The sequence below is a fragment of the Amphiura filiformis genome, unplaced genomic scaffold, assembly GCF_039555335.1.
Source record: "Amphiura filiformis unplaced genomic scaffold, Afil_fr2py scaffold_50, whole genome shotgun sequence".
In the NCBI taxonomy this organism is placed as follows: Eukaryota; Metazoa; Echinodermata; class Ophiuroidea; order Amphilepidida; family Amphiuridae; genus Amphiura; species Amphiura filiformis.
Window position 1 is genome coordinate 470,945 of NW_027305514.1, and position 26,145 is coordinate 497,089.

At 36.8% G+C, this 26,145-nt stretch overlaps 1 protein-coding gene across 1 annotated transcript in view; it reads right to left on the reverse strand.

Annotated features, from left to right (window-relative positions):
• Positions 1–6,298: 6,298 nt before the first annotated feature.
• The window catches only part of LOC140144332 (bactericidal permeability-increasing protein-like), a 31,867-nt gene continuing 12,020 nt past the window's right edge, over positions 6,299–26,145 (reverse strand). Inside the window, exons 8-16 of the mRNA XM_072166157.1 lie at positions 25,512–25,600; positions 23,777–23,953; positions 22,608–22,673; positions 20,999–21,166; positions 16,086–16,153; positions 14,403–14,445; positions 11,290–11,353; positions 9,748–9,824; positions 6,299–8,503 (exon numbers count right to left, since the gene is read on the reverse strand). Coding sequence (XP_072022258.1) covers positions 8,444–8,503; positions 9,748–9,824; positions 11,290–11,353; positions 14,403–14,445; positions 16,086–16,153; positions 20,999–21,166; positions 22,608–22,673; positions 23,777–23,953; positions 25,512–25,600 — 812 coding nt within the window. The 3' untranslated portion in view covers positions 6,299–8,443. The remainder of the gene's footprint in view (positions 8,504–9,747; positions 9,825–11,289; positions 11,354–14,402; positions 14,446–16,085; positions 16,154–20,998; positions 21,167–22,607; positions 22,674–23,776; positions 23,954–25,511; positions 25,601–26,145) is intronic.

Sequence of the window (26,145 nt, forward strand, 5' to 3'; positions counted from 1 at the left end):
CATGCCAACTGTTAAGTCTGAGATAGGAAGCTTTTGCCAAAGTTTGATATAAAATTGGATGGATTGAGCATGATACGGGCATTTATCTGTCATGGTCAAGCTACACATAATTCTTGTGCGAGACCAAGGCGAGCGCGATATTTGAAAAATTTAGCGAGACTGATAAATCCATGTATCATGGGTAAAATCCATTTGTTTACTATGTTTTCAGAATAGCCTTCAGAATTATGCAATTGCGGCTACTGTCCGAGTGGTGAATTAATCGATTAGTTAGGTTATCATGGTTATGTAGAAAGGTAGAGAATGCAAGATTCTGAAAACAATTGTCATAATCGGTGATGCAATCAAGCAAATCAGTCGGAACTCGGCAATAATAAATTTTGAAGTTTCTTACAGGATAGGAAAAAGGATTTACAAAGCTACAAAGATATGAGCAAGTAAAGAGTTTCCAAGACAAGAGGAAACAAAAGGAAATATTTCCTTTGTTTGGCTATATCTCAAAATCAATATTTCTGAGTTCCGACTGATTTTGCTTGATCGCATCACATAGGAGCTAGAGCAAATTAAATCAAGGTTGCGAGAAAGTAGAAGAAGAAATTGCTGAAATAATATTAATAATAGTACATTGCTATACTTTTAAGATTATGTTAGTTAACTACTTACAAAAATCTGTTTTGGTTAGTAACTTTGTTAAAAAGTAAAGTCATCCTTTGACTTAACATAATTCTTACTTGTGTCATAGTGATTTTGTTAAAAGGTGAAGTCATCCATTGACTTCACAAAGAGGATTACAATAAGGGCTATGCCCAATTGAGCAGGACAGATTTACTCTATAAGGCTGCGATCACATAGAAGTATACGGTATACGGTATTCGCTATTCGCTACACGAAACACGCTCATTCGATCAGGCTGATCGAGTTCACATAGTATACTCATAAGTGAACTCAGCCTGATCGAATGAGCGTATTTCGTATAGCGAATAGCAAATACCGTATACTTCTATGTGATCGCAGCCTAATAGGCCTAACTATATCATCTTTAGTCTACTTTACATACCAACATCCGTTTTAACAATGGGTTGATCAAATCAGTTACAATCTTGTGTGTCATCTAAAACATGTTAAAGTTCGTCATTGCATAACAATTAAATGAAACAAATCTGGGGTGGTTTTTTTCCTCATTTTATAAAATTTCTCACTGATTGATAACTTACTTTAAATCGGAATTTTTCTTACTTCTAGTCCAATAAACAGTACTCACTGTGGACGTTTCGATATATACCAGACATCTTTTTCTACACTATTGATGTTGTGACGAACTTCTGTGTACCACTGATGATGATGGTTGCTTAGCAACGTGGTTGATAACTTACTGGTTTGGATTTAAAACACAAACTTCATGGGTTCATCACCTTTGATTGATTTTGTTTGATATTTATCGAGTGCTCATTAACACACACTATTTACATCTTCATTATAATAATAAATGTTCATCTAATTAGTACTACACCGTCCATTAAATTACTTGAATTTAATAATACATTATTTTTTTTAATTATTACATAATCATCTCTTTTGTACTATTATACCAGAAGAATGGCTCTGTACATATACTATTATACATTGCATATTATAATAAAGAAAATAACTAAACATCTACCAAAAAGTAATTATCCTTCCCCCCCCTTTAATGAATGGCCATTATTCCAAAACGGTTATTATATATGCCTAATGCGGGATATGCATTCGAAGCAAAATTTATTTCTGCTCATTATGACACCTCATTTGTTGGAATGGGCCCAACATTGATGTCGCAGCGTACATTTAGATAAAAGTAACCCAAGATTTGAAAGTTGCAGCAAAATCCTATTGTCTTGTGTTCAGTATCCATGGAAGGAAATGTTTCAGGTCTCATTGGATTAGCCTTCTTGTTTCGTAAATTTGGAGGAGGTCAAAACATGTGATAATCAACTTAAAAAATTATTCACAACAGTGGTCGTTATTTACCTAATTCCATATTGAAACATGACAAGTTCAATGTTTTTGAGACCAAGAAGATCACAAGAAGCTTAAGACTAAGGGTTACATATGTTAGTAACACCTCCCAATCAGAAAATTTTGAATCTAACTTTACCACTGAAAGGACAACTTGCAATTGCAGGCCATTTAGGACCTCCCCAACGTTTTCAACATAATTCGCATAAGGTTAGAAAAGGTTACCAGAAAACGTTTAAATATCGGGTTATAAAGGGTATATAAAGGGTATAAAACGTTTTCATAACATTCAAAACCTTATTTTGATAACTTATTGCAAACAGTCTAACATATCGTTATTTAGGTCTAAGTGTTGACAAAATATTTGGTAAAATTTGGTAAAAAATTTGCAGAAAATATATTTCAATAACATTTTGAAAACATTTAAAAAATGTTTTTGTAGTGTGTTTTCATACAAAACGTTTTAATGAACTTTATACAATCCGACATTTAATGTTATTAAAACGTTTTTACCAAAACCCAAAACCCAAAATATAACCTATTTAAAACATTTTAAAAACGTTTTGTGTTTGCTGGGTTGTTGGTGATTAAGAAAAATATTGATATCTTAATGTTAAGCGCTCCACAGACTCCGATTATTAGACGTACAATATTGTATGTAACATATTTACGTTATTTAATCTATTGTCATTCTATTTCCAGTAATGTTTAAGTTATAACGAATGTTTGATGACGAAAAATCAATAATATGTTACATATAATATCTAGTAGAAATATATTATCGATTTTACGTCATCAAACATTACTGGAAATAGAATGGCAATAGAAAAAAAACCAATGTAGATATGTTACATACAATATTTTACGTACAATAAAAAGTCTGAATACTGCTTTAAGCGACATTACGTGAATTATGATCACTGATGTGAATAATGGCAATTGTTATTGATTATCACATGTTTTGATCCCCTCCAAGAGCATGAAACAAAAAGGAGAATGAGAGCAAATTTCCCTCAATGGATACTGAATACAAGGCAATAGGATTTTACTGCAACTTTCAAATCTTGGATTACTTTCATATAAATGTATGCTGCGACATCAATATTGGGACCAATATTGCAACAAATTTAATGAGGCGTCATAAATGCGCAGAAATAAATTCTGTTTCGAATGCATATCCTACTCACGCAAAGAATACACAAACTATAAAATTAGCACGATGAAGCATGGAATTTATCAAATCGAATTTGTGCATTAATATAAGGGATGAACTCGAACGGCGGTTGACCGCTGGTTCCGTCCGGTTTCTATTGTCATAAACAATGGAAACCGGACGGGCCCGGGCAGAACCGGCGTTCAGCCGCGGTCGGTCGAGTTTTGATGTCATCCCTAACAAGATTGATGGGGAAGAGAGAAAAAACAAACAAATCAAACCATTCAACTTCACGTAGTTTGGACCAATCTATTTTTCTTCTTCCTACTAGCTCTTCCTGATGTAATAGCCTCTGAGTAGGCTTTAAAAAAGGCGGTCTCAAAGCCGCCGCGTGCGTTCGTTTTTCTTAGCGCGTCCATGTCAGCTAAAACGGCAAATTAATCTCATATTAATTTGTAAGCGCTCTTTTTAAAAGTCATAGTTCATTGAATTTACGACCGTATGACAAAACAGGCGAAAATAGTAACTTTTTGCACAAGATTTGCAATTTAAAGAGAATTAACCATTGCTCATTCTAGTGACTCTAGTATATGGACAATATAAGTGTGCTTTTTCATTTAATGACATAAAATTTGAAAAATATTGTAAGGAACACTTGAGGTTTTGACTTTTAAAACCTACATTTTGGTCAAAAATGTGCTTGGATACTAGGTAGTTTTCAACAGATTTTCCACATTCGCCTTGCTATAACATTGAATTGTGTTATCTGTTGACCTAGTGACTATTAAAAGGTGTTTTTAGGTGGAAGTGTTAGCTTTCGTTTGATATTTTAAAAAAATCTGATTGGATGAAGGGAACACTTGAGGTTTCGACAAAAACCAATCAAAAGAGGCCCATTTTTAGCTAGAAGCTTCACAGATCCTACATTGCTATGTACTCAACTGTGTGGAGACATTCACTGCTTGTTGTTCTCTGCTTGGAAGCTCTTGGGACGAAAATGTGTGCTCAGGTGTATCAAGGTGGAAACTGTGCGCATGACGGTTTATAAGAGAATCGTTTTTGTATAGAAACATGTTATATTTTCATATTCTTTTTTTTATATTTTTTTTGCAGTAAAATCGTGAAATTCCTAGACAAATTTGCCAAATTTACTTGATTCGATACTCGCATTGTTTAGGTATAAAACAATTGTCATATTTGTACTTCAACCACAATTTCATGCTGTGTACTTTTGAACACTCAAAAATGACATCTTAGTTCAAAATTAAGAATTTGTAGAAAAGTATAAGTGGCATGATGAAGCGTCACACCGCTCAGCGGCAAGCGACAGAAAGTATGAAACCAACATTACGCATTGTGAACCAAAACACACAAACAAGCTCAAACACAACGGGGATCAATTTTGATGTTACAAGAGGAAACTGAAAACACAAAATGGACAATATGATTCACCATGCAGCAAAATGACAGAAATAACTTGGTATCAGACTTGGTATTATATCCTTCAATCATGGAGGTATACCTCCATGCTTCAATGAAGCATATTAATACGCATATCCTGTGTTTCTCTACCGGGTCATTCCATATGAAATCAAGGAGTCGCCCCACCTGACCCCTTCAGATTTGCTTTATATTTTAGTCATAGGTTGTACCTGTAAAATATTAAAACCTGCAAATTTGAGGTCTGTAATCTTACCCATTTTTCTGTGGCAGCCATTTAAAGTTGGAGTAGGGGTCTAAATTTGGACCCAAAAGTTGCCCTTTAAATAAATTTCATCTTTGGGAGTCTTTGCCTTACTGCAAATTTTAAAAGTCAAAAAATGGCCACAATATTGAAAATAAATGACTAGATGCGTAGTTATTAGTCTGTTATTTCTGTAATTGCGCGTTGTTTACTTTTATTTCCATTTTATTTTCAATATTTTGGGGCAATTTGACTTTCAAGCCTTCCGAATTCACACATTTGTCACTACATTAAATCATAAGAAAATGGTCAACTTTGATGCTTGTTGTTTTATATGAAGTCAACCTATACAATTACTGGGACTTAGCAATGGTGTAATTTAAGACTAGTAGTTATATAAAATTGATGTTACATAAATTTTGAAGGTGGACCACATCGACTTTGGGCCCCTGAAAATGTTGAATTTAAACAAATGTCATCTTCGTGAGGGCGCTGTTCGAAATGTAAATGAGTTGTGACCTCAATTTTTTGGATATGCATTGTATTTATCCTATATATAGCATCAGTGATAACAAAAAATAATTAATCTGACAAAAATGTGAATTTAGGGGGGCTAAACTTGCCAGTTTACAAAACATTACATTTTTTCTTGCATATTTAATGACCCCGTGACACAACGCGCAATTACAGAATTTTTTTATTTTTTTTTTTTTTTCAAATTGGGCATGCAGTTAGTGTGTATACAAAGTTTCAGACCTCTCTTTCTTTTTATAAAGAAGGCACAGACTCCCAAAGATGAAATTTATTTAAAGGCCAACTTTTGGGTCCAAATTTAGACCCCTACTCCAACTTTAAATGGCTGCCACCGAAAATCCATAAGAGCTACTAACCTCAAATGTGCAGGTTTTTAATATTTTTACAGGTACAACATATGACTAAAATATAAAGCAAATCTGAAGGGGTCAGGTGGGGCGACTCCTTGATTTCATATGGAGTAACCCTACCGGATGTCGATCTGTACGGAAATCCCTTCCCACAATATAATAATACAATACGCGTATGGCATAACAAAGTAGATGGATTAACCTCTGAACTGTATCAAATGCAATATGCCTATTCAAATTAAATCGATTTTTAAAGTTAAAGGGATTCAGGAAAATAATAGTTAGCAACTTAGTACCATCTGCGATCGGAAGTTCAGAACACAGATGGTAATTAAAATAAAAATTCCTTTAAAAGGGAGTTTTTTTATCATCAGATAGAAAGACTTCTGCTCATCTTCTCTGGTGAGACAACAGGGCTGGGGTATCTTTCCATATCAAAGTTTAAAAATTTGTCATATCAATTTCCTCAATATGTTGTTTTGAAACAACTTATGAGGGGAAAAGTTTGATTTTGCAATATTTCGATATTTTTTTTTTAACTTTGTAACTTTATTATGATTAACATATTTAAACTGTATTTCAAAGCGTCAAATTATATCATTATTTTGTCCCAACAAAAATAATCCAGGGAATAAAATATTCATTCATATGTTTATTTATTTTATTCAACCTGGGCCATATCTACTGGTGCACATGCATTCTAATAATTTGTCTATAATACCTTATACAAGCATCAGCAAGATTTGAAAAGTAAATAGCCTATGTACACACTGAACACAATGCACAGCTGTCAGTATAAAATGATATATATGACCTTCACGATGCTATTAATTTAGCCCAAAGATTAGGAAAACTAGCAAAACTGGTGAACTGATACTGTTCAAATAAAAACATCTGCAAATCTTGCTGCAATTTCCAAATAGTATTTCTATTACTTAAATAATTATTTTTGTTATTTCCTTTAATACAAACACATTACTGCCTATGACGTATTATCGTATTACTTACATATCAAAATCAAGTAATAATTACAAAACTCGCCGTAAACTATCACCTCTGTGGGTGTTTGGGATATAACCGGCACGAATATTTCAACACTGCAGCATGTGAAACAGTAGGTCAATAGTCAGAGAATATACCCACCCAAAAAGGCCACTGAATCCTATTGAATCCTACTGAGCTTTTAAAAGGGCATTTCGTGATCCACAGCCTCATCCCCACACTTTTCTCAAAAAAAATTGAAATTTTTATACCACTGGATACCTCTGGCTCCATAATGTTTATGTACTAATATTTCTGGCAGATTCAGTCGTTTAGCAAAAATATCGCCAAATTTGAATTTCGTTCTGGTATACCAGAACGAAATTACTACAGTGGCCTATGGAGCAGTGTAATACCGAATAATCATGCATAACTCGCAAACGCAAAATCGGAATCAACTGAAATTTTGGGAATAAGCTTTTTTCGTGGATATCTACTGAAAAATGTCATAAAAAGAGGATGCTAGGATCACGAAATCTTCCTTTAACTCTTTGCTGCGTAACATACAAACCACATACAAACTAGACATCGCAGATAATACAAACTATTGTTTTCCGAAACCTCTAAGCTAGACCAACAATTTGCCTCGTTTTATAAACAAATTAGAGCAACATTGACTTTTGACCCCTGAACAACAAGCAAATAAAGCTTTGATCTATTGTTAAAAATCACATTTTGAGCCAAAATTTATACTTACGCGTGACTTTTAACCCCAAATGGGTGATGTCAAATGTAACATCTGGGGCAGTGAAGCTTTTGCCCAAGTTTGATATAAAAATTGGATGGTTTGAACCCAATATAATACACAAATTTATTGGTCGAGCTATGAGTTTTAAGATTTTGGAGGTTTAAAATTCGTAGCTCGATCGATAAATTTTATATTGGGTGAAAAAAACATCAAATTTTATCATTATTATATTTTCAGAATCTTTTCTTGGTCAAAAATGTGATTTTCCGGACAAAAATGCGATATTTTGGTCAAAAAGTGACTTTGGTCAAGAATGTGATTTTTGGTGAAAATATGATTTCTGATCCAAAATGCGATTTCTGGTCATTTTTGGTCAAAAAATTTGATTTTTAGTCACAAATGTGATTTTGGTCAAAAATATGACTTTTGGTATGAGTTTTAGTCAAAAATGAGTTTTGGTCAAAAAATTTTGAAAACAAATTCGTGGGGAAAGTGAGCCTATCCAACACAGTCCAAGTTTTTAGAGTCCAATGATTGTATTGGACTCTTCAACTCTGCACAAAGTATAGGAAACCAGATTCTGAAAACATAATAATGATCATAATCGGTCATAATTAAGGAACTAGAGCAAATTATATCAAAGTTGCGAAGGAGAAATTGCTGAAAACCAATAGTCCAGTCGAAGTTCGGCGAGACTAAAGAAGAATTAAAGAGTCCAGTCGGTTGCAGAACAGAAGAACCGGGCCGGCCAACTCGTGCCAAGATTTTAACCACGCGCAGAACAGAAGACCCGGCCCGGTCGGCCAATCTGTGCCAAAAGGTCTTTTTATCTTTTCAGTTCTGTTTCCGTTTCCGTATCCGTTTTCTATGTCATTGGCAGTGTGTGATCCAACCTTTTCGTGCCGGGGTGTGTTAGATTATGACCTTGAAGTCGGATCACGGGAGGGCAATGATCATTCTTGTTCTTACATTATTGTTTTTTCAAGTTTTTGAGTAGTTCAGAGTGTTTTTTTATCCGATCCAGTGTATTTCACATCCAATCCCAACTTGAAGTATCCCTGGAAAAGCAACCAAAGAATGTAAGAATGGGAGGTTTTAACCTATAATCACGCTCCTGAACGGTAAAGGGCGCTGTTTTGAATAATTGTTATATGACTTTATTCCGCTACTGTATATCCAATGAATTATGTATTAGAAATAAAATGACCGTGTGTCGGATTGGATTGCGTGGTGTGGTGTATAATAGAGAGGTTGCGAAATGACGTTACTTTAACTTTAACGTCTAGAGGATTATAGAGGATTATGTATTCAAAACCAAGGTTGTTTTGAATACATAATCCTCTATAATCCTCTAGACGTTAAAGTTAAAGTAACGTCATTTCGCAACCTTTCTATTGTATTAAATAAGTCGTTAACCATGTGTTGCTGTCTCACTCAGTTCAGTCTTGGGATTTGATTTTATTAATATATGTTTACGAATAAGAACACAAAATTATCACAGCTACATAAATTGATTTTATTTTAGACGTGTTTTTTTTTAACAAATTATGTCCAGTTGCAAAGTGCATGGTTTCCAACGGTCGTACAATTTTTGTGATTTAAAATGCATGGAACCAAATGATAACTCTGCTAAAGACCTTTATACCAGAAAAACTATGGTGGGAAATTTTCACATTGCTCCAAAAAGAGTTAAAGGTTAAACCACACAAAAGTATTCCTCTGGTAATGATTCAGAAAAAGTATAGTTTTGCCTATATGTGGTGTGTAGATCTCGATTTCTAACTTTATAAGCAAAAGGTCAAAGGTCATATCCTTTCACCCGGTTACCAATGTAACGAGACATCCTAGATGATGCAAACTATTCTTTATTTGAATTGGTATCAAAATTCATACATTAGAGACCATTTTTATGAAAATCGGAGCGTTTTTAATTTTGACCCCTGTGGAGCCTAAAATGCGACTTTTTACCTCTTTGCTTATAACCCGGGAACCATGCGCATCTCAGATAGATCAAACTATACTTTTTCTGAATCGTTATGATCAGAGCAATACTTTGGCGTGGTTTATAATACGATCTGAGCAATTTTGAAATTTGACCCTGTATGACCTCAATTCTTCTGTGCAAGGTAGATTTTTAAGTTTTTCCTTTTCTTTGAGGTCAGTTTATTAGTATTAAAGCTGATTCTGGACCTTAATCACAGGAACTGCACGGGTTTAGGGTTATGTTCGTGTGAATTTAAAAAGTAATGTTTTATGAAGTGATGATATATTAGCAATTATACAATTAATAAAATGACATTACCTGATTTACTTTAATAACAGGATTTTCAAATATCACATCATCAATTGATGGTAAAGGTATGCCTTTGCTACCTTCCTCTGAAAACAAACATACATTCACATATTAAAGAAATTAGTGAAAATATAATTTGAAGGCCCATTCAGCGATATGTTGATTTGGAAAATTCGTCGTAAAAATCATTCAAATTCAGTTCATTATACCTTTGTTGGTAGCATAAATGTGCTAACATAGAATGCTATTGCTAACTTCTCCTATTCCAGAAAAATACAGAACTAATTTTTGGGATTACAAAAATATTATCCTGTTTTGCCAAATGAAACATAGCTAAATCCTAATCCTCTACGTAGTCCTAACTAGCAATAAAATTCAAATTTTAATAAATGGCCAATTTTTGGAAATAAGGGCCAAAAACTTGCGTTTTTAGGGTGTTTTTCGTATGCTGTGACAATCAAGCCCAAAGACCTGTACTAAGACTAAGTTCAGTTTATACATTCTAATTTTTGGAAAAGACATGCTTCATTCTTATAACTGAACCATTTAATTAAAATAACACAACAAAGTGAAAATTAGAGCAAAATTTTGGCATATACTCAAGATTTTGAATGCTTAGACTTGTTCCAAGTCTGTGATTATTGTGACTCGATTGTCAGAAAACGTGCCAAAAATGCATGTTTTTGGCTCTTTTTTCAAGAAAGTAGTAAAATAGTGAACTTTTTCTTTTATCTCCAGTTAGGACTTAATGAATGATTAGGATCGAGGTATGTTTCATTTGGCAGAACTTGATAATATTTTTTTAATCCCAAAAAATTAGTGCTGTATTTTTCTGGAATGGGGAGTAGTTGTTAAGTCGAAAGCAAAATGGAACATGGAAGCTCATGGAAACATGATTTTGATTTCACTTGCTAAATTGTAAAATTTGATCTCGTGCGATAGTTTGCCATGTTTGAATGTTTCCATGTTCCAGTGTATGATGCGTAAGCCTCTTGTTTGTATGATTATATTAGGCTGGCGGGTAAGCATCATTAATTGATCTCGTATACACTGGTATGTAATGTGTTGTTTGTATTGTTTACTCAAATCCATAAGTACCAGACTTGAATCCTGTTTATCAGGGACAATCTATGCAGCTCAGTGGTTAGAGCGATCGCCCGAAAAGCGAGAGGCCGGTGGTTCAAGTCCTCGCACAGGTAGGCATGTCCGGAGTTTTTCCTGGTATATGCATGTCATATTTCCATTTGTAAATTAAAACAAGGGAGTCTGGGGTTCAAGTCCCTACACAGGCAGGTATGTCCGGAGTTTCTACTCTTGTGCATGACATGTTTCCATTTGTAAATTCATGTTTAATTATGCTAGTGTGCGATGCACAATTCTTCTTTTCCCTATTTAGCTTTCAAATGAGATCAAAACCATGACACCATCTTTTTGTTTAGCCGCGGTATGCTGATTTGAACAGATCACAATTTGAAAATACGTAACACCGCCACCCTTTTTTGGGTGACGAGTTCAAAACGCATGACCATATTAGACAGATGGCGTACTTACCATTCACCATTGGAATAAGCAAAATCCGCACAGCAATATCAAGGGCGCTCTTCAACAGACTCATCTAAATAGAAACGAAATAATAAATTAATTATAAATAAAAATCCCTTTAAAAAGGGATGTGCTGGGACATGGTTGTTCACAGGGATAGTGTATGACCATAATGACGGTATTTAAGGTTAGCAACTATTTTAAACTGTTGCGATTTGGTAGTTCAAAGCATCTTGCGAATGTTAGTGAGCTTTGGCAAAAACTGCATTGATCATTTTCGTTTCGAGTGTGTTGAAGAATTCAAATATCACAGATATACTTTTGTAGATCCTGTGGTTCTTGAAGTATGTTGTAAAGAGGGCTGAAACAACAACAGTTTTGTAAAACGTGCATAACTCATTTTAAAAAAAAATCAAGCAAGTGTATGATTGTAGAATGAACTTTTGCAAAACATCAAAGTGTAATTTTTTCAATAATATATTGATTAAGATAACAAATATCGATATTTTGACTCATTCGACCAACAATACCGCGTCTACCCTTAAATACTATAGTTACAGTTACACCACATTTCGCCATACTGCATTCTAGAAACAGCGTTCTTGATGGCATCCACATCTCATATAATTTATAATGTATTTGATTATCTGTATTTAATAATAATTTGTATATATGTGAGAAGAAACCAAATAAACTTGAATTGAATTGAAAAAGAATAAGAAAAATGTTAATGCTAATTTATTGCCCATTCTAGGGAAGCGTGGTAACCTTTTTAAAATAACCGAGTGAGAGGGTTTTCAAGAAAATATTTTTCCTGTCAAAACTGAAGCATCCTCTGTATAAAAGAAAATATGAATATTAACTGCACATCATATATAACGATTCGTGATACCCAATTGTAGCACATTTGATGTCGTTTAAGAGGCAGAGAATTTTATTTCAATTTTATATACGCCAAAATAATTTTAATTGAGCAAGAATAGGATAGAAAAAACGTTGAAAAATTCTATGTGAATATTACATTAGACCCAACCAAAGATTACTGTTTCGTTTTTATGGTAATCTAATCTTTTATTTCCTGAAAAAACATTAAGGGTCTAATGTCGATTATTCACATACTTGATCAAAACATCGAACGTTTATACAAGAAAAATGGTAGGTTCCTCTATAGTATTTTACTGACCATGGAAATGTACTGACACACGAGCACGTGCCAAAATCGATGTACATTGTAATGTATTGTCCATATAGACGCCCATTTATCATGTTTATTGTTGGATTTTTTTGTATAGGCCTATAGAACACGCATCAGTTAACAACAATTGAGCGCTAATAATACACATTAATGTTTTTAGGTAAATAAAATTCCAAAATATGGTACGTTTTCTGCCTTTGCTTGTCACGTGGTAGGCCTATGTTGAAGTTGCGAGTATATCTTCGAGTAAGTTTCAAATGGATTGCAACAAGACAAGTGGCCGAGTGGTCTAAGGCGCTGGGCAGGGGTGCAAATTGTGATTTCTTCCTCAGGAGCAAGGATTTTAGGCTCAAGATTTCCTCAATCATACCAGACATAAAATATGTTTGTTCTGCACTTAGAAAGATAAGAATGGTAACATAGGATGTTTTTAAAAAGACTTTACATGTAAAATCTTCGAGCTTTCAAAAAGGGTTTTATTTGGAAAAATGCGCGCGCACAGCGGGCAAAAATTTGGTATTTTATATTGATTTGGCCCATGCTTGGTGTGAACTTTGCTGGGACACCGGCTCCTTTCCTCCACCCCGATTTTCTCAGTCATTATTTGTCAGAGAGAGCACTTTTCTCTTTCATTTTTTGTCGCTCTGCCCCCCCCTTCTGATAACCTTTCCTTATCAAGAAATTCCTCCTCTTTTTTGTGTTTGGTCTTTCTTCTTTTGAGTGTTCTTTATCATTTGAAAGGTACAAAGATTGAAATATTTGCTTTGCAAGTTAGCACTAGCATCTGCTTGCAGCATGCCCTTTTTTAACTTCCTCAATTTTTGCATCAATAGGGAATCAAATTTGCATAACACTTGCTGATCCTTAATTGTATCTCCATTTCTGTTACTTTGGTTGCTTACTGCCTTTTTATATTTACCTCTTACAACTTGTTCAGTTCTTTGTTCTCTTTTTAAATTCCCTCACAATTTTCCAGGTCGTCATCTCCTCACTGGCACTTCTGATTGTTATAGTATTGATACACTGAATATTCCTTTATGACCTTTTTTCAAACAATCCTCATTGCCTTCACTTTATAAAATTCCTCAGGTATGTGCCCTATTACCACCTGCCCAATACCTCCTCTGATGATAAATATTGTAAATTTCCTCAATATGCATTGTTACTCATATCCATATTCTAACACCAACGCCTTCCTCTTTTAATATTTAAGGCTCTTATTTCCCCGTTTATTTCTTGAACAATCATATGAATTCCTCAATATTTTGCACAAGTGTCTTCCTCTCTTCCATTTTACTTCACTGCTTCACCTATTAACTTATTATCTTTTGCTGAGATCTGTTTTCCTCTTCTACCTCCTCCTCCTCTTCTTCTTTCATCTTTCCCTCTTCCTCTCCTCTCTTCCTCTTTTTTCCTCGCTTTCTTTTTTTCTTCTCAAGGCATTATTATCTCAATTTTGACTGTCATTTCCTAGGAGCGGTGCTCCCCGCTCCCGCACAATTTGCATCCCTGGCGCCGCTGGGTTCATAGTGTGTCCAAAGTAGTGCGCCGTGAGTTCGAACCCCGCCTCCGCCAAACTTTAATGAAGTAAAATTGAAATTAAAATTTTACTTTTAAAAAATTTCATATTGGGGAAATGTGACTTGCAGAATTTATGTATGGCGTGGAGTGGTGTGAGTTACAGTATAAGATATGAAGAGCACCGGCCCGGTCGTGAGGCATTTCGTTCCTGTTGGACGGGAAATGGGCCCAAAAAGAGCTAAACGAATATTACTTAATATCATGAGGGGCTCTCCGTTTCAAAGCAAAATGGTCAGATTGTTCACAATACCCTCAAAATATCCGATTCGCAGTCATTAACCTCTAATTATTTTTGTTAAGGATTTGAAACGCATCTTGTCCATGGTTACGCCCCTGACATACTCACATTGATATCACCAATGTTTGATTCAAGAAGTTGAACATCGACCCTGAAAAGGAACATAATAATATGTACTTTAGCTTGCATACGATATATATTATAGGTGCCATATGATTATACAGTTATGATAGCAGCGCTTTCCAGCTATCGGATTTAACCATATGCCGCACCCTGCCCCTGTACCCCTCCTCAACCTCACCAAGAAAGTACTATTAAGAACCGCTCCCAGCAAACACAAAAACGTTTTAAAAACGTTTTAAGTAAGTTATATTTTGGCTTTTGGTTTAGGTAAAAACGTTTTAATAACATTAAAATGTCGGGTTATTTAAAGGTCATGATAACGTTTTAAAACGTTTTGTATGAAAACACACTACAACAATATTTTTAAATGTTTTCAGAAAATGTTATTGTAAACTATTTTTGTAAACATTTTTGCCAAATATTGTGTCAATACTTAAATAACATTATTTCAAAATGTTTGAACCCAGCAAACACAGATATGTTCTTAAAATGTTTTTTTCAAAACCTTTTAATAACATTTAAATGTCGGGTTATATAAAGGTCGTGAAAACGTTTTAAAACGTTATTGAAAATATTTTGGGCAAACATTTTTCGCAAAATATTTTTTCAACCCCAAAATAACATTCTGTTTAGAATGTTTTGTATTAAGTTTTCAAGAATGTTTTTGGAATGTTATTAAAACGTTTTTATACCCTTTATATAACCCGACATTTAAACGTTTTCTGTAAAACATTTTTGTTTGCTGAACAGTAGATTATCAAAAAATGTTTTTAAGGTTATGAAAACGTTTTCTGACAACCTTTTATAACCTTTTACGAATGATGTCGAAAACGTTTTGTGTTTGCTGGGCTGATGCTATAGAAAAACATTTTCTTAAAATCAAGTTATGTTTTACACTTTGATTTGTGTTTATTATCTAGGGTCATATCAAATCGTTAACAAAATCATCGCGATAGAAAAGGAATTATATGCCACCAATCCGTCCATCTCTTAAGAAAGTTATCCGTTAATATGGCATATTCGTCCAAGAAGTGGTGATGTAACAGGATTTACTACCATAGTAATAGTTCAAAACAGATATCGCACTACTCTAGTACGTTCACGCGTAGCCTCTGCATTGACGTGACCATAGATGTTAAAAAACCGGGATAATGACTTGAATCGTAATTCTATAGATGAATCCAACGAGCCAAGTGATGGTCAGAATTCAGTCGTCCATTACTGGGTCCGTCTGCACCAAACTGGTGTTGTTACTGCCCAGTTGGATGGATTAAATCCGCTTAAAAATCGATATTGAATTGTATTGTATTGTAAACTTTCATCATTGTTTTTTCTACGTGTAACACGGGTGATGGAATGCAGTTTAATATCCCTGCCAAGGCCACATCATTTCACATTTTAGGTGGGACAGATCTAAGGGGGGGACCCAGCTATGGCTGCCATTGAGGTAGGCCCTATAGGAATGCGTGAAAATTGATTCGTCTATAGACCATTCATATCATGCTGATACAGGTGATGCATACACAGGTGATGAGTGTAACCTGCTTGAAGTGCAGGGCGATATATTCAAATATTGTTATAACCTATTGTTATGGTAGTTAATCCCGTTACATCATCACTTCTACGGCGAATAGTTTATCAGTTTGTGTATAATACTTATTCCCCTACCTGATGACAGTTGAATTCCACGTTATATTGTGCCCCTTGAAACCCAGCGAAGCTGAAACATAGGTTGTCTATTAAACAAAAAAATTAGTTTTATCAATCACTTATTAACTTGTCAATAACATGATTTGCCGTCTATTTTAATTTCTCAGTATATCTTAAGACAAACAGAATGAACAGGATCGTTTTATATATATGTAGAAACGAATCAGCCTAGACTGATCTGTTTCTCATATACTAAAGAGGGTTTTACAGCGTGCTAGCCGAATGCTTCATCAACATAAAAAGTCCAAGATTTGATATATTTTCTCAAAATATCAAAAATTTTACGCGGATGTGCCACGCAAACTTTCGGATGCTGACTTTCTCTATATCTACTTTTGCAGATTTTGCCACTCTACCCAGGGAGCAGAGATGGTCCACCTGCATTGGGAAGATATAAAAACCTCATGGGTGTCAAACAGTTTAGTGGGGTCAAATAAACACCCCTAGGGTGGACATGTAAAAAAATCTTCTGCACGGGGCCTACAACAGGGGGTCACGTGTGTGGGGGGGGGTCCATTTTAGTAATTTTTGCTCAAAGTATATTGTGTTTGGTGTCAAATGAAAGGAAATTTAATTTCAAACACTGGAAGTGGTGTTGGTTTTGTCAATTTATCATCCTGCAAAGAGTTACACTTAATTTAAGGTGTACATGTAGGCCTATACTATATAGTGACAAATGATTGGTTAATGAGGTTATATATTGTGTACCGTATATCCCTATCTAGAATACTACTAGTGAAAATGCTAGCTATTTCAGTGGAATGTTTCATTCTTACAGGAACTATTTTCTGCAATGGTACCTCTAATACCCCATTGGATGTCTTCTTCAGATCCACTTTCTTTTTCATCACTTGACTCCAGTTCACCTGCCAGTTCCCTTTCCGAGTCTTCTTGCAGCTTTGCTCGACTACAGGTATCAGGATGTCCTCTGCAGATACAGCCAGTATTGCAGCGTCTGGATGCTTTTGAACACTTGCAGTTTCTTTGGTACCCTTTCCTGCAGGAGCAGTTGGTTCCTTTTGACACATTTGGTGGCCATGGTGGATTTCTCATTGCTTGTGGAACTACGATGTCCCCCTCTAAAGTCCATCCGCATTCCTTGGGATCTGGGAGGAAGGATAGCGATGTGTGCTGTTTTGTCTATGATGCATGCATATGCTGATCTCTCCAAGTAAAGGTGAAATGCATCCTCAGTTGGCGGTATTCTTCAGAAAGTTGTGAGCCCAGAGCTATTACACTGAGCGATGTCATTGCTAGAAGAGTAGACTGAAATGAACAACTGCCGCGCCTGGTCAATGCCGTCATCTGTCAGGTTGTGATCAGCCTCAACAAAACTAGCAAGATGATCCAGTGGAACAGTCTTGCTTTTCTCTAACCATGTAGGATTTCCGATGAAGAAAGGGTAGCTGGTAATGTCTCGGCCACTGATAAAGTCCAAGGATGTTTAGGAGTACCAGGAAAGGGTCAGATGTACCAAAGACAGGGTAAAGGGTCACGAGGGTCACGGGGACAACACAGTTTATGGGTCCAGGTGAAGGGGTTAAGGGATCCAGGGATGGAATTATGGGTATCAGCAATGGGGTTTGAGGTACCAAGGTTAGGGGTTCAGTGGACGGAGTTAGGGGTGCCAGGAATGGGGCCAGGGAGAGTCCCATAGTCTGTGCTAGGGGACCCAGGGATAAGGTTAGGGGTAGGCCTACTAAGGATGGAGTTAGAGGTTCCAGGGTTTGGGTAATGGGTACCGGGACAGAATTAGGTGTACTGAGGATGGAGTTGGGAATACGAAAGGCGTGTTTAGGGGTACTGAAGAAGGGGCTATAGGGGACACTGGACAGGGCAAAGGGTACAACAGGTTATGACTTGAAGGGGTTTCAGGGATGACCGGCCATGGGATTTTGGGTACCAGGGACAGGGTTGGGGGACCCGGCAGTTAGGGGTTCCAGGAAAAAGGTTAGAGGTCACAATCGTGTTAAAGGTCCCGTGGATAGGGTAAGGGGTACTGAGAATGGAGTTATTGCTCCCATGGTTTGGGTAAGGGGTACCAGACATTTGGTAAGGGAAACCGGATTTGGGGTTACAGGTACGGAAGATGGGCTTAGGGTCCCAGGGACGTGCCATGGGTCTCGGGGACGTAGTTGGGGGTTCCAAGAATGGAGGTAAAGGTCCCATAGTTGGTGTTATAGGTCCCAGGAATATATAGGGTAAGGGGTACAGGGGATGGAGTTAGGGGTCCCAGGGTTGGTGTAATGGGTACCAGGAATGGGGTAAGGGGTATCGGGCATTGGGAAAGGGGAACCGGATATGTGTTTACATGTACTGAAGATGGGGTTATGATACCAGGGACGGTTACCCAGCTGCCAAAGATGGGCTTAGGGTCCCAGGGACATGTCATGGGTCTCGTGGAAGTAATTAGGGGTTTCAGGAATGGAGTTAAAGGTTCCATAGTTGGTGTGCCAGATATATAGTGTAAGGGGTACAGGGGTACTAGGAATGGTGTAAGGGGTACCGACTTTGGATAAGGGGAACCGGGTGTGGGGTTACAGGTAATGAAGATGGGGTTAGGCTCCCAGGAACGGGTCATGGGTATCGGGGAAGGAATTAAGGATTCCTACAATGGAGTTAAAGTTCCAATAGTTGGTGTTAGAGGTCCCAAGGAATAGGGTAAGGAGTTGGGAATGGAGTTAGGGGTCCCAGGATTGGATACCAGGAACAGGGTAAGGGGTACCGTGGGCATTGGGTAAGGGGAACCGGATATCGGTTTACAGGTACTGAAGATGACCCCAGGGACGGTCATGAGTCTCGGGGATGGAGTTAGAGGTTCCAGGAATGCAGTTACAGGTCTTTCTGTTAGGGGTTCCGGGCATATGATTAGGAGTATGGAGTTCGGGGAGTGCCAGGGTGTGTTAGGGGTACCGTACTAAGGACTGAGTAAGGGCTCAAACTCAGGGTCCATGCGCTTGCTTGTGGTCAGAGAGAGAGAGGTGAGCAATACTGAGAGACGCAGATATGATGCTGCATTGCTATATCAGGCTCTATAATGGCTATAGCTGGGACAAGTACTGGTTTTGGTAAGTTGGGTCTCTGTTACTAGGCAGAGGGTATTCAGGATAGAAAAAGGTGGTCAATTCTATAAGTAGGAGTGGGTCTACAGGAACCTAAATCGTAAAGATTAAGAGGATCTAGCTACTTGTTATATCTATCCAGAAACACGGAAAGAATGTGCAACACATCAGTAGTGTATTGACTGCAAAATTTAACGAAATATGATATATACCACACATACATGCCATATATACTTAGCTCTACTTCATCTGATAACCCCCCACCCCCATTATCCAGCCTCCCCCTACCACCACCACCACACTATGGTGGCCCAGTCCAATCAAATGTATGGCATAATTTTAAGCATTAATTTAATAATCTTTGTGTAAAATAAAAGTGATTTTGTCACATTTAGTGTATTATATTAAGTACGCTGCAAAAATGGGTTTCTGGGGGGCAAACTTTGACCCCCCATAACACCCCCTGTGCAGCTGATTTCAAAACGTGTCCACCCTAGGGATGTAGCCTATAGTCCATAGAATCCATCTATATAGGACACGTTTTTATATCTTGCCAAGTCAGTTTGCATCAAAATATGGGGGTTTGCTCCCTGGGTACTCATCAGTATACCAATTTTCCACAAAAAACACCCAAAAAGTACCCAACTTTGCCCTAATTGGGCGCTTTTAGCGGCACTTTTGCTCAAGTGGGCGCATTGGTCTCCACTGAAAACCCACCCATCGATATATATACCAAAATTGCTGAAAAGGTAACCCAAAACCGTCGCACATCCCAGTATACCTTCAACCAGGGAGAACCCCCTCCAGGCAGCTACCGCTAGAACCACTGCACCAATAGCTTGTTGGCACTCAGTTCAGCTGTATGCATTTTTCATGCTGATTCCATATGGTCATGAAAATGTACAATTCTGAATTTTTTTAAATGAAACTTGTCGTCTGCAAGAGATTAGCAAGCAGGGGATGCGCCAACAGGAAATCAAGAAATCGTGTTCTTGTTCATGTTGTTATCAGTGGCGTAGATTTCTTTTTGACATTGGGGGGTGGTGTTGAAATAAATTCTTGAAGAATAGTGAATCCAGCACCTTTTGGCGACAGAATAAGTTGATGTTAGAAATGCGCGCGAAGCGCGCGAAAAATTTTGCTATTTTGAAGCTAAACTGAATTTGCACTTTTGGGGCTAAAATTGGGCAAATATGAGATAAATTTGGTCAGAAACATATATTCAGGCGTCAACATTGGGGGGGGGGGGAATGATTGTATGGAGCATCCCCTGGCAAAATATTGGGAGGGGGGGATAAATCCCCCATCCCCCCGGGATCTACGCCTATGGTTGTTATTGTTATTGTTGTTGATTTAAGCCATATTATAACATTTTCAAACAAAATAGATTAGCATTTCTTTGCCATAAAATGTTAGCCTTTACTGTCAGATATATCCCCTTTTATTTTTGAGCCGAACAACCACGGCAAAGCAAAGAAAATTGGAATTTACTACCAGCGCATATGTCACCAATACGTACCACTCCTTCGGTCATGTTGTGGTACGACCCTTTGTTGTGTATATCACCGTCCCGCACGCCGTGTACGTACTGTGTGTTATGAACATCGTATATGCGTTCGACTAATAATTCCATCGTAATAATAAAGCGCCGATTTTATTCAAAATCTCGGATTTTGACAAAACTACAGCACCTAGAGTCTTGATTTTGCAGGGTATATTGGTTTAATAAAGTACAATTTAATCGTGTAAAAAAGGAATTTTAAAAATTCAGTGAGGGCGTCTTCCTCAGCAAATATGGCTTTAACTTACCAATTGTACAGTGAACATGTTAGTCAACGTCTTATTTGGCAATTGTACAAAAAAGACAGCGTCGATGACAACTGATCCATTGATAGAGTTTGGTTTCATCCTGACATCAGGTGAGCTGCTAGCATTGACGTTGACTTGCATTAATAGATTAGGGTACATCTTGCTCACCTTGAATACATGGATTTAAAAAAATGAAAGAAAATGCAATAACTTATATTATTAAAAACACATTTTGATGAGTGACCATTGAGATTAGAAACAAGGGAAGAGGCTTACACATCATACACTGGAAATTGGAAACATTCAAACATTACAAACTGTACTAGCGGAGATTAGATTTAAAGAGTTCGGACTTAAAATGTTAAAGAGTTTGGACTCAAAATAGTGCAGTGAGCAACGGTTTGAAATCCAGAGTGCATCATCAATTTTCATGGACTCGAACTCAATTGTAAAATTGTAATGTTACACTGGTCCAATTTTGTGGAATTGTGTAAGACTTCAGACTCGCAAATTAACAGCAGGTAATGCCATGGATTCACTTTTTTTAATGAGATTGTAAAACAATTGAAAGTAGTATTACACAAAACAAAAAGAACATTAAACAAAAGATCTTGTATACAAAAATCAATTTCATTTTCAGAATAACGTATCTTAACAAATATTTAGTAACTTACGGGCCAGGACAGCAACGTTTCGGCGGACCCGCTTTATTTTGAGCACTGTCGCACATATTTTAGCAGAGCTGTACCTTAACACCCGCATATCAGCTATTGAAACCTTTTTCCGTATATCATTTATATCAATATATTCAATTACCGCGCACAACTGACTGCTACAGACCATGTATCAACAGTCAAAGTCCTCTTGCATTGTATGCTGTGAATTCTCGCATATTCATAAGGGCCGATTGTTCGAACGTGCCGTGTCTAACAATCACGCCAGCGTTGCGTGCCTTCGCGTACATACGATAAAGCTTTGCGCGCCTTCGCGATTAAGTGATAGACCGTAAAAATACGCGGTAAGTGCGTAGCAGTTTTGCCTGGCGCATTTCATGGAACAATCAGCCCTCATTATCGGATGATACTGAGACTTTGACTGCTTGTACGCGGTCTGTTATCTTTTTCATCCATGCCGCGCACTCTCATTTCTACGCACATGTTAGGCAAATGTGAGTAATCTAAATGTTAGGTTGAAATTTTTGTGTAACTTTTATTTAAAAAAATACCGGCTGATTAGTGACAGCAAATATTAAGATGCCATATTATCAATAGGAAGCAAGGAGACAATTTGTTAAATAGGGAATGTCTGTTCCACCTGTTCATAACACCGGGACAGTCATACAAACATCAAAGGACTGTGCTGTAACACGACCGACGGAGTGATACGCATTGGCGACATCGGCGCTGGTAGTAACTTCTAATCTTCTTTCATTTACCCGAGTTGTTTGGTTCAAAATATTATTAGGGGGACATTATCTGACAGTAAAAGCTAACATGTTATGGAAAATAAATACATAATCTATTTTTATGGAAATGTTACAATATGGCTTTAACTAAATCACTGCAAAATTAATGTTCTTAACGTTATAAACTCATTTTCATTGGCTTACCTGAGGTAATGCTATTTTGACAAAGGTAGAAGATGTATTCAAGCTGATCTGACCACCAGACGGCAGCTGTAGGGATTCAATATAAACATTACTCATTATCATAGTGTAGAAAACAGTGTTTAGTATACAGAGTTGAGCATCGTGAACTAAGACAAGAACATACATCGGGAACGATTCTAGAGGAAACTGAAAATACATATTACGGATTTTTATGTACAGATTCCTTATACTCTTATCCATGGTTTACTAACGTTTTAGCTGAAAATGTGGTAATCGATCATAAATTATTTCAACCATAATCTGGTCAAAATACTTCAAGAATGGCAAATGTAACCAACTGTCAACATTTGCCAATGGGCCGTGGTCAATTACTGGAAAGCTGGGCTGAACAAGATCATCTGGTCACATACTACCGTTAGCAATATGACTAAAATATACAACATTAAAATCATAGATTGTTATAATTGTAACACGGAAAGTACAGCATCTCTAAGCTGTGAGCAGTGGCTTGGAAGTACCGGAGCACCGCCATACAAGTAGTACAAAGACTACGCATGATAAAGTAGTGCAATAATATCGCAATGACATACCAGTAATTATTGGATATCTGGACTTGACCTGTTTCTCAATGTTAAAGCATATGTTGTAACCATGGTAACTGGAAGTCTACACATCCGACATAGTTTTCTCTTCACGATCATTAAAAGCTTCTTAATGACCAAACATGAAATATGTCTTTTAGATATTATCAGTCTAAAGCTCAATTCAAGAAACATTGCTTCAAAATAAGATTGCGAAAATGTCCTGAAAAGTAATATAATTTCGGTTAAAATTTGACATCTATTGAGTTTCCTGAGTTTCAGTATGGAAAATGTGTAGGCAATGTCTAGTACACTATAAGAATCGTAAAGCTTAAGTTTGCATCTCAATGTGCCAGTAACGAAGAGCAAGCAGCATCAAGGGTTCTCGCGTTTTGTATAGCCTAAACCCGGGAAACTAGCAAGAGAAGGAAGATTACATTAAGTTGGTAGAGGATACAAGTCAAATGGACCTGCCATCAACAATTGTATACTGAATAGAGCAGTTTGGAGCCCGGGTTTGGAGAGCCATTATGGGAGTCCCACTGCAAGAGTCGTCGTAAGCAATTATTTAAGCAAATTGTTTCGTACCTTATCCTGGGTGAGATTGTACTCCAAGTAACCGGCTTTGAAGTAGACATATCCAGCACTCTGGAAGAGGAACTGTGTGATCCATACCTCCACCATGTTACTGTCATCAGGATCATTGGGGATAGGTGGCACAGGGAAGGGTGCTTCCTGTCTTTTACCGATTGGAAATACTTCGCCCTGTAGATCCGATAAAAACATGTACAGCATAAATTTAAGTTTAAACTTCAACTCTACACTATTTCTCGCTCACCTGGAAAGTTTTCACTAGTCCGACTAGCGTCTTCAGCATGGTGATGCTGTTATGATATCTTGTCTACAATCGGGATATCTCTCAGTGATGACGTCATATGATTGACAGAATTAAGTAATAGGATGTTACGATGTAGTGTCGCCCCCCCCCCTCCCACCCCGGGCATCGGCGGGTTATCCCAAATGGAATCTATTTCTAGCCCTTGGTCACGATTTACCATCATAACATGCTGAAGACCCTAGTCGGGTTAGAGAATTCTTTCCAGGTGAGCGAAAAATAGTGTAGTGTTGAAGTTAAAACTTTTAATTCATTTTATCTACCACTACGTATGAATATCCACTCGTATATGTACAGAATACTTTGTATTCAAACAAACATCTTTCTCATGAAACCCGTTTGACAATTTTGTTTTAAACCTCACGAAATCATATATTGTGTCACAAATTATGTTATATATTTACCCAACTTATTGACTTTGTACAATTGATAGCAATAATGTAGCCTATTAGCCTAATTGACACTAGAAATGGGAGAGATTCATAGGTTTAAATTGAGGTTTAAATCATCTTACAGATCGGGTCACTGTAATAAGTTAAGTAAAAAGGTAACGCAGCTGTTATAAATACGCCTATAGCTCCAGAACTAATAATTGTTTCCATAATATTTCTACATAGAAATAAGGATGGTTTATTTACAAGCATTTTGATGACCAGTTTGTCAAATGTAGTCCAATATTAACAATACAGTTGTGCTTTTAACATGTTTAAAGACAAAAATACCCGAAATTAAAAGTTGCAGTTTACAGCATTCAATGGTTATTACGCATTGTGGCACGTAAACCCCTCCTTTATCTTCGCGTTGACTTCAAATCAATACAAATAGCTGTAACTTTTAAATTCGGGCATTTTTCTTTAAAAACACTAATGTATTGCTAATATTGAACAAATGGGATATAAAAATGCGCGTAAATAAATCAACCTTCTTTCTATGTGAGGTAATGTTGAAATATTGTGAACACAATTATTAGTTCTGACGCAATAGGCGTATTTATAACAGCTGCGTTACTTTTTGTGCAGTCTTTAGATCTAAAGTTGAATCGGATGTGATAGAGCCTGACTTAAAAGGGCATTTCGTGATCCACAGCCTCATCCCCCCCACTTTTCTCAAAAAAAGTTGAGATTTTTACATCACTGGAAACCTCTGGCTACATTATGTTTATGTACAAAATATTTCTTGCAGATTAATTCGTTTAGCAAAGATATCGTGAAATTTGAATTTCGTTCTGGTGCACCAGAACGAAATTACAACGCATTGTCTATGGAGCAGTGTAATACACATAATCATGCATAACTCGCGAACGCAAAATCGGAATCAACTGAAATTTTGGGAATAGGTTTTTTCGTGGATATCTAATGAAAAATGACATCAATAGAGGATGCTAGGATCACGAAATACTCCTTTAATTAACTCTGCTTACGCACACACCTTATTTGCTGTGTTGATGCCACCTTGAAAGGTTGGAGCAGATACCAACGAGTAATCGATCTCAGCCACATCGTCAATCTTTGCAACAACTGTACATGACAAGACAAATAATAAAACTTTTAGGATCTTTTGTTGTCAAAGGTTGTTTCGATGAAAATCCAGTGATCTTGATGGTTATGGAGGAGTATTATAAAGGATGCATGCAGATCTATACATTAGATTGGAAATCTAAAACAAAAACCGGATCATTGAAGTGCAAGTATGAAAACATGTACCCAAGAAGGTCCAAATACGCTCGTAAAAGTCAAATTTTAGAGACCTATTTTGTAAATATGTTAAACCATATTCAAATTCCCACTTTTGCATGTCCAAGCGAAAAAGGTTTACTTTTTGGAGATTCCGCACCCTTCCGCACCCTCGCAAAACATCCTGTAAAACATCTTGTAATTGTTCGTAGATATTTGCAGATTCTTGTAATTTTGTGCAACTCATGTTGCAAGAAATGTCCGTACAATAACAGCACTTTTCATGATTATGTCAGCGTACTTTCTTTGCAATAGATCGGGGTGATGATGTGTGAATATTTAGCTATATCTTGCAATCTTTTAGATACTGACATTTTAATCGGCATCGC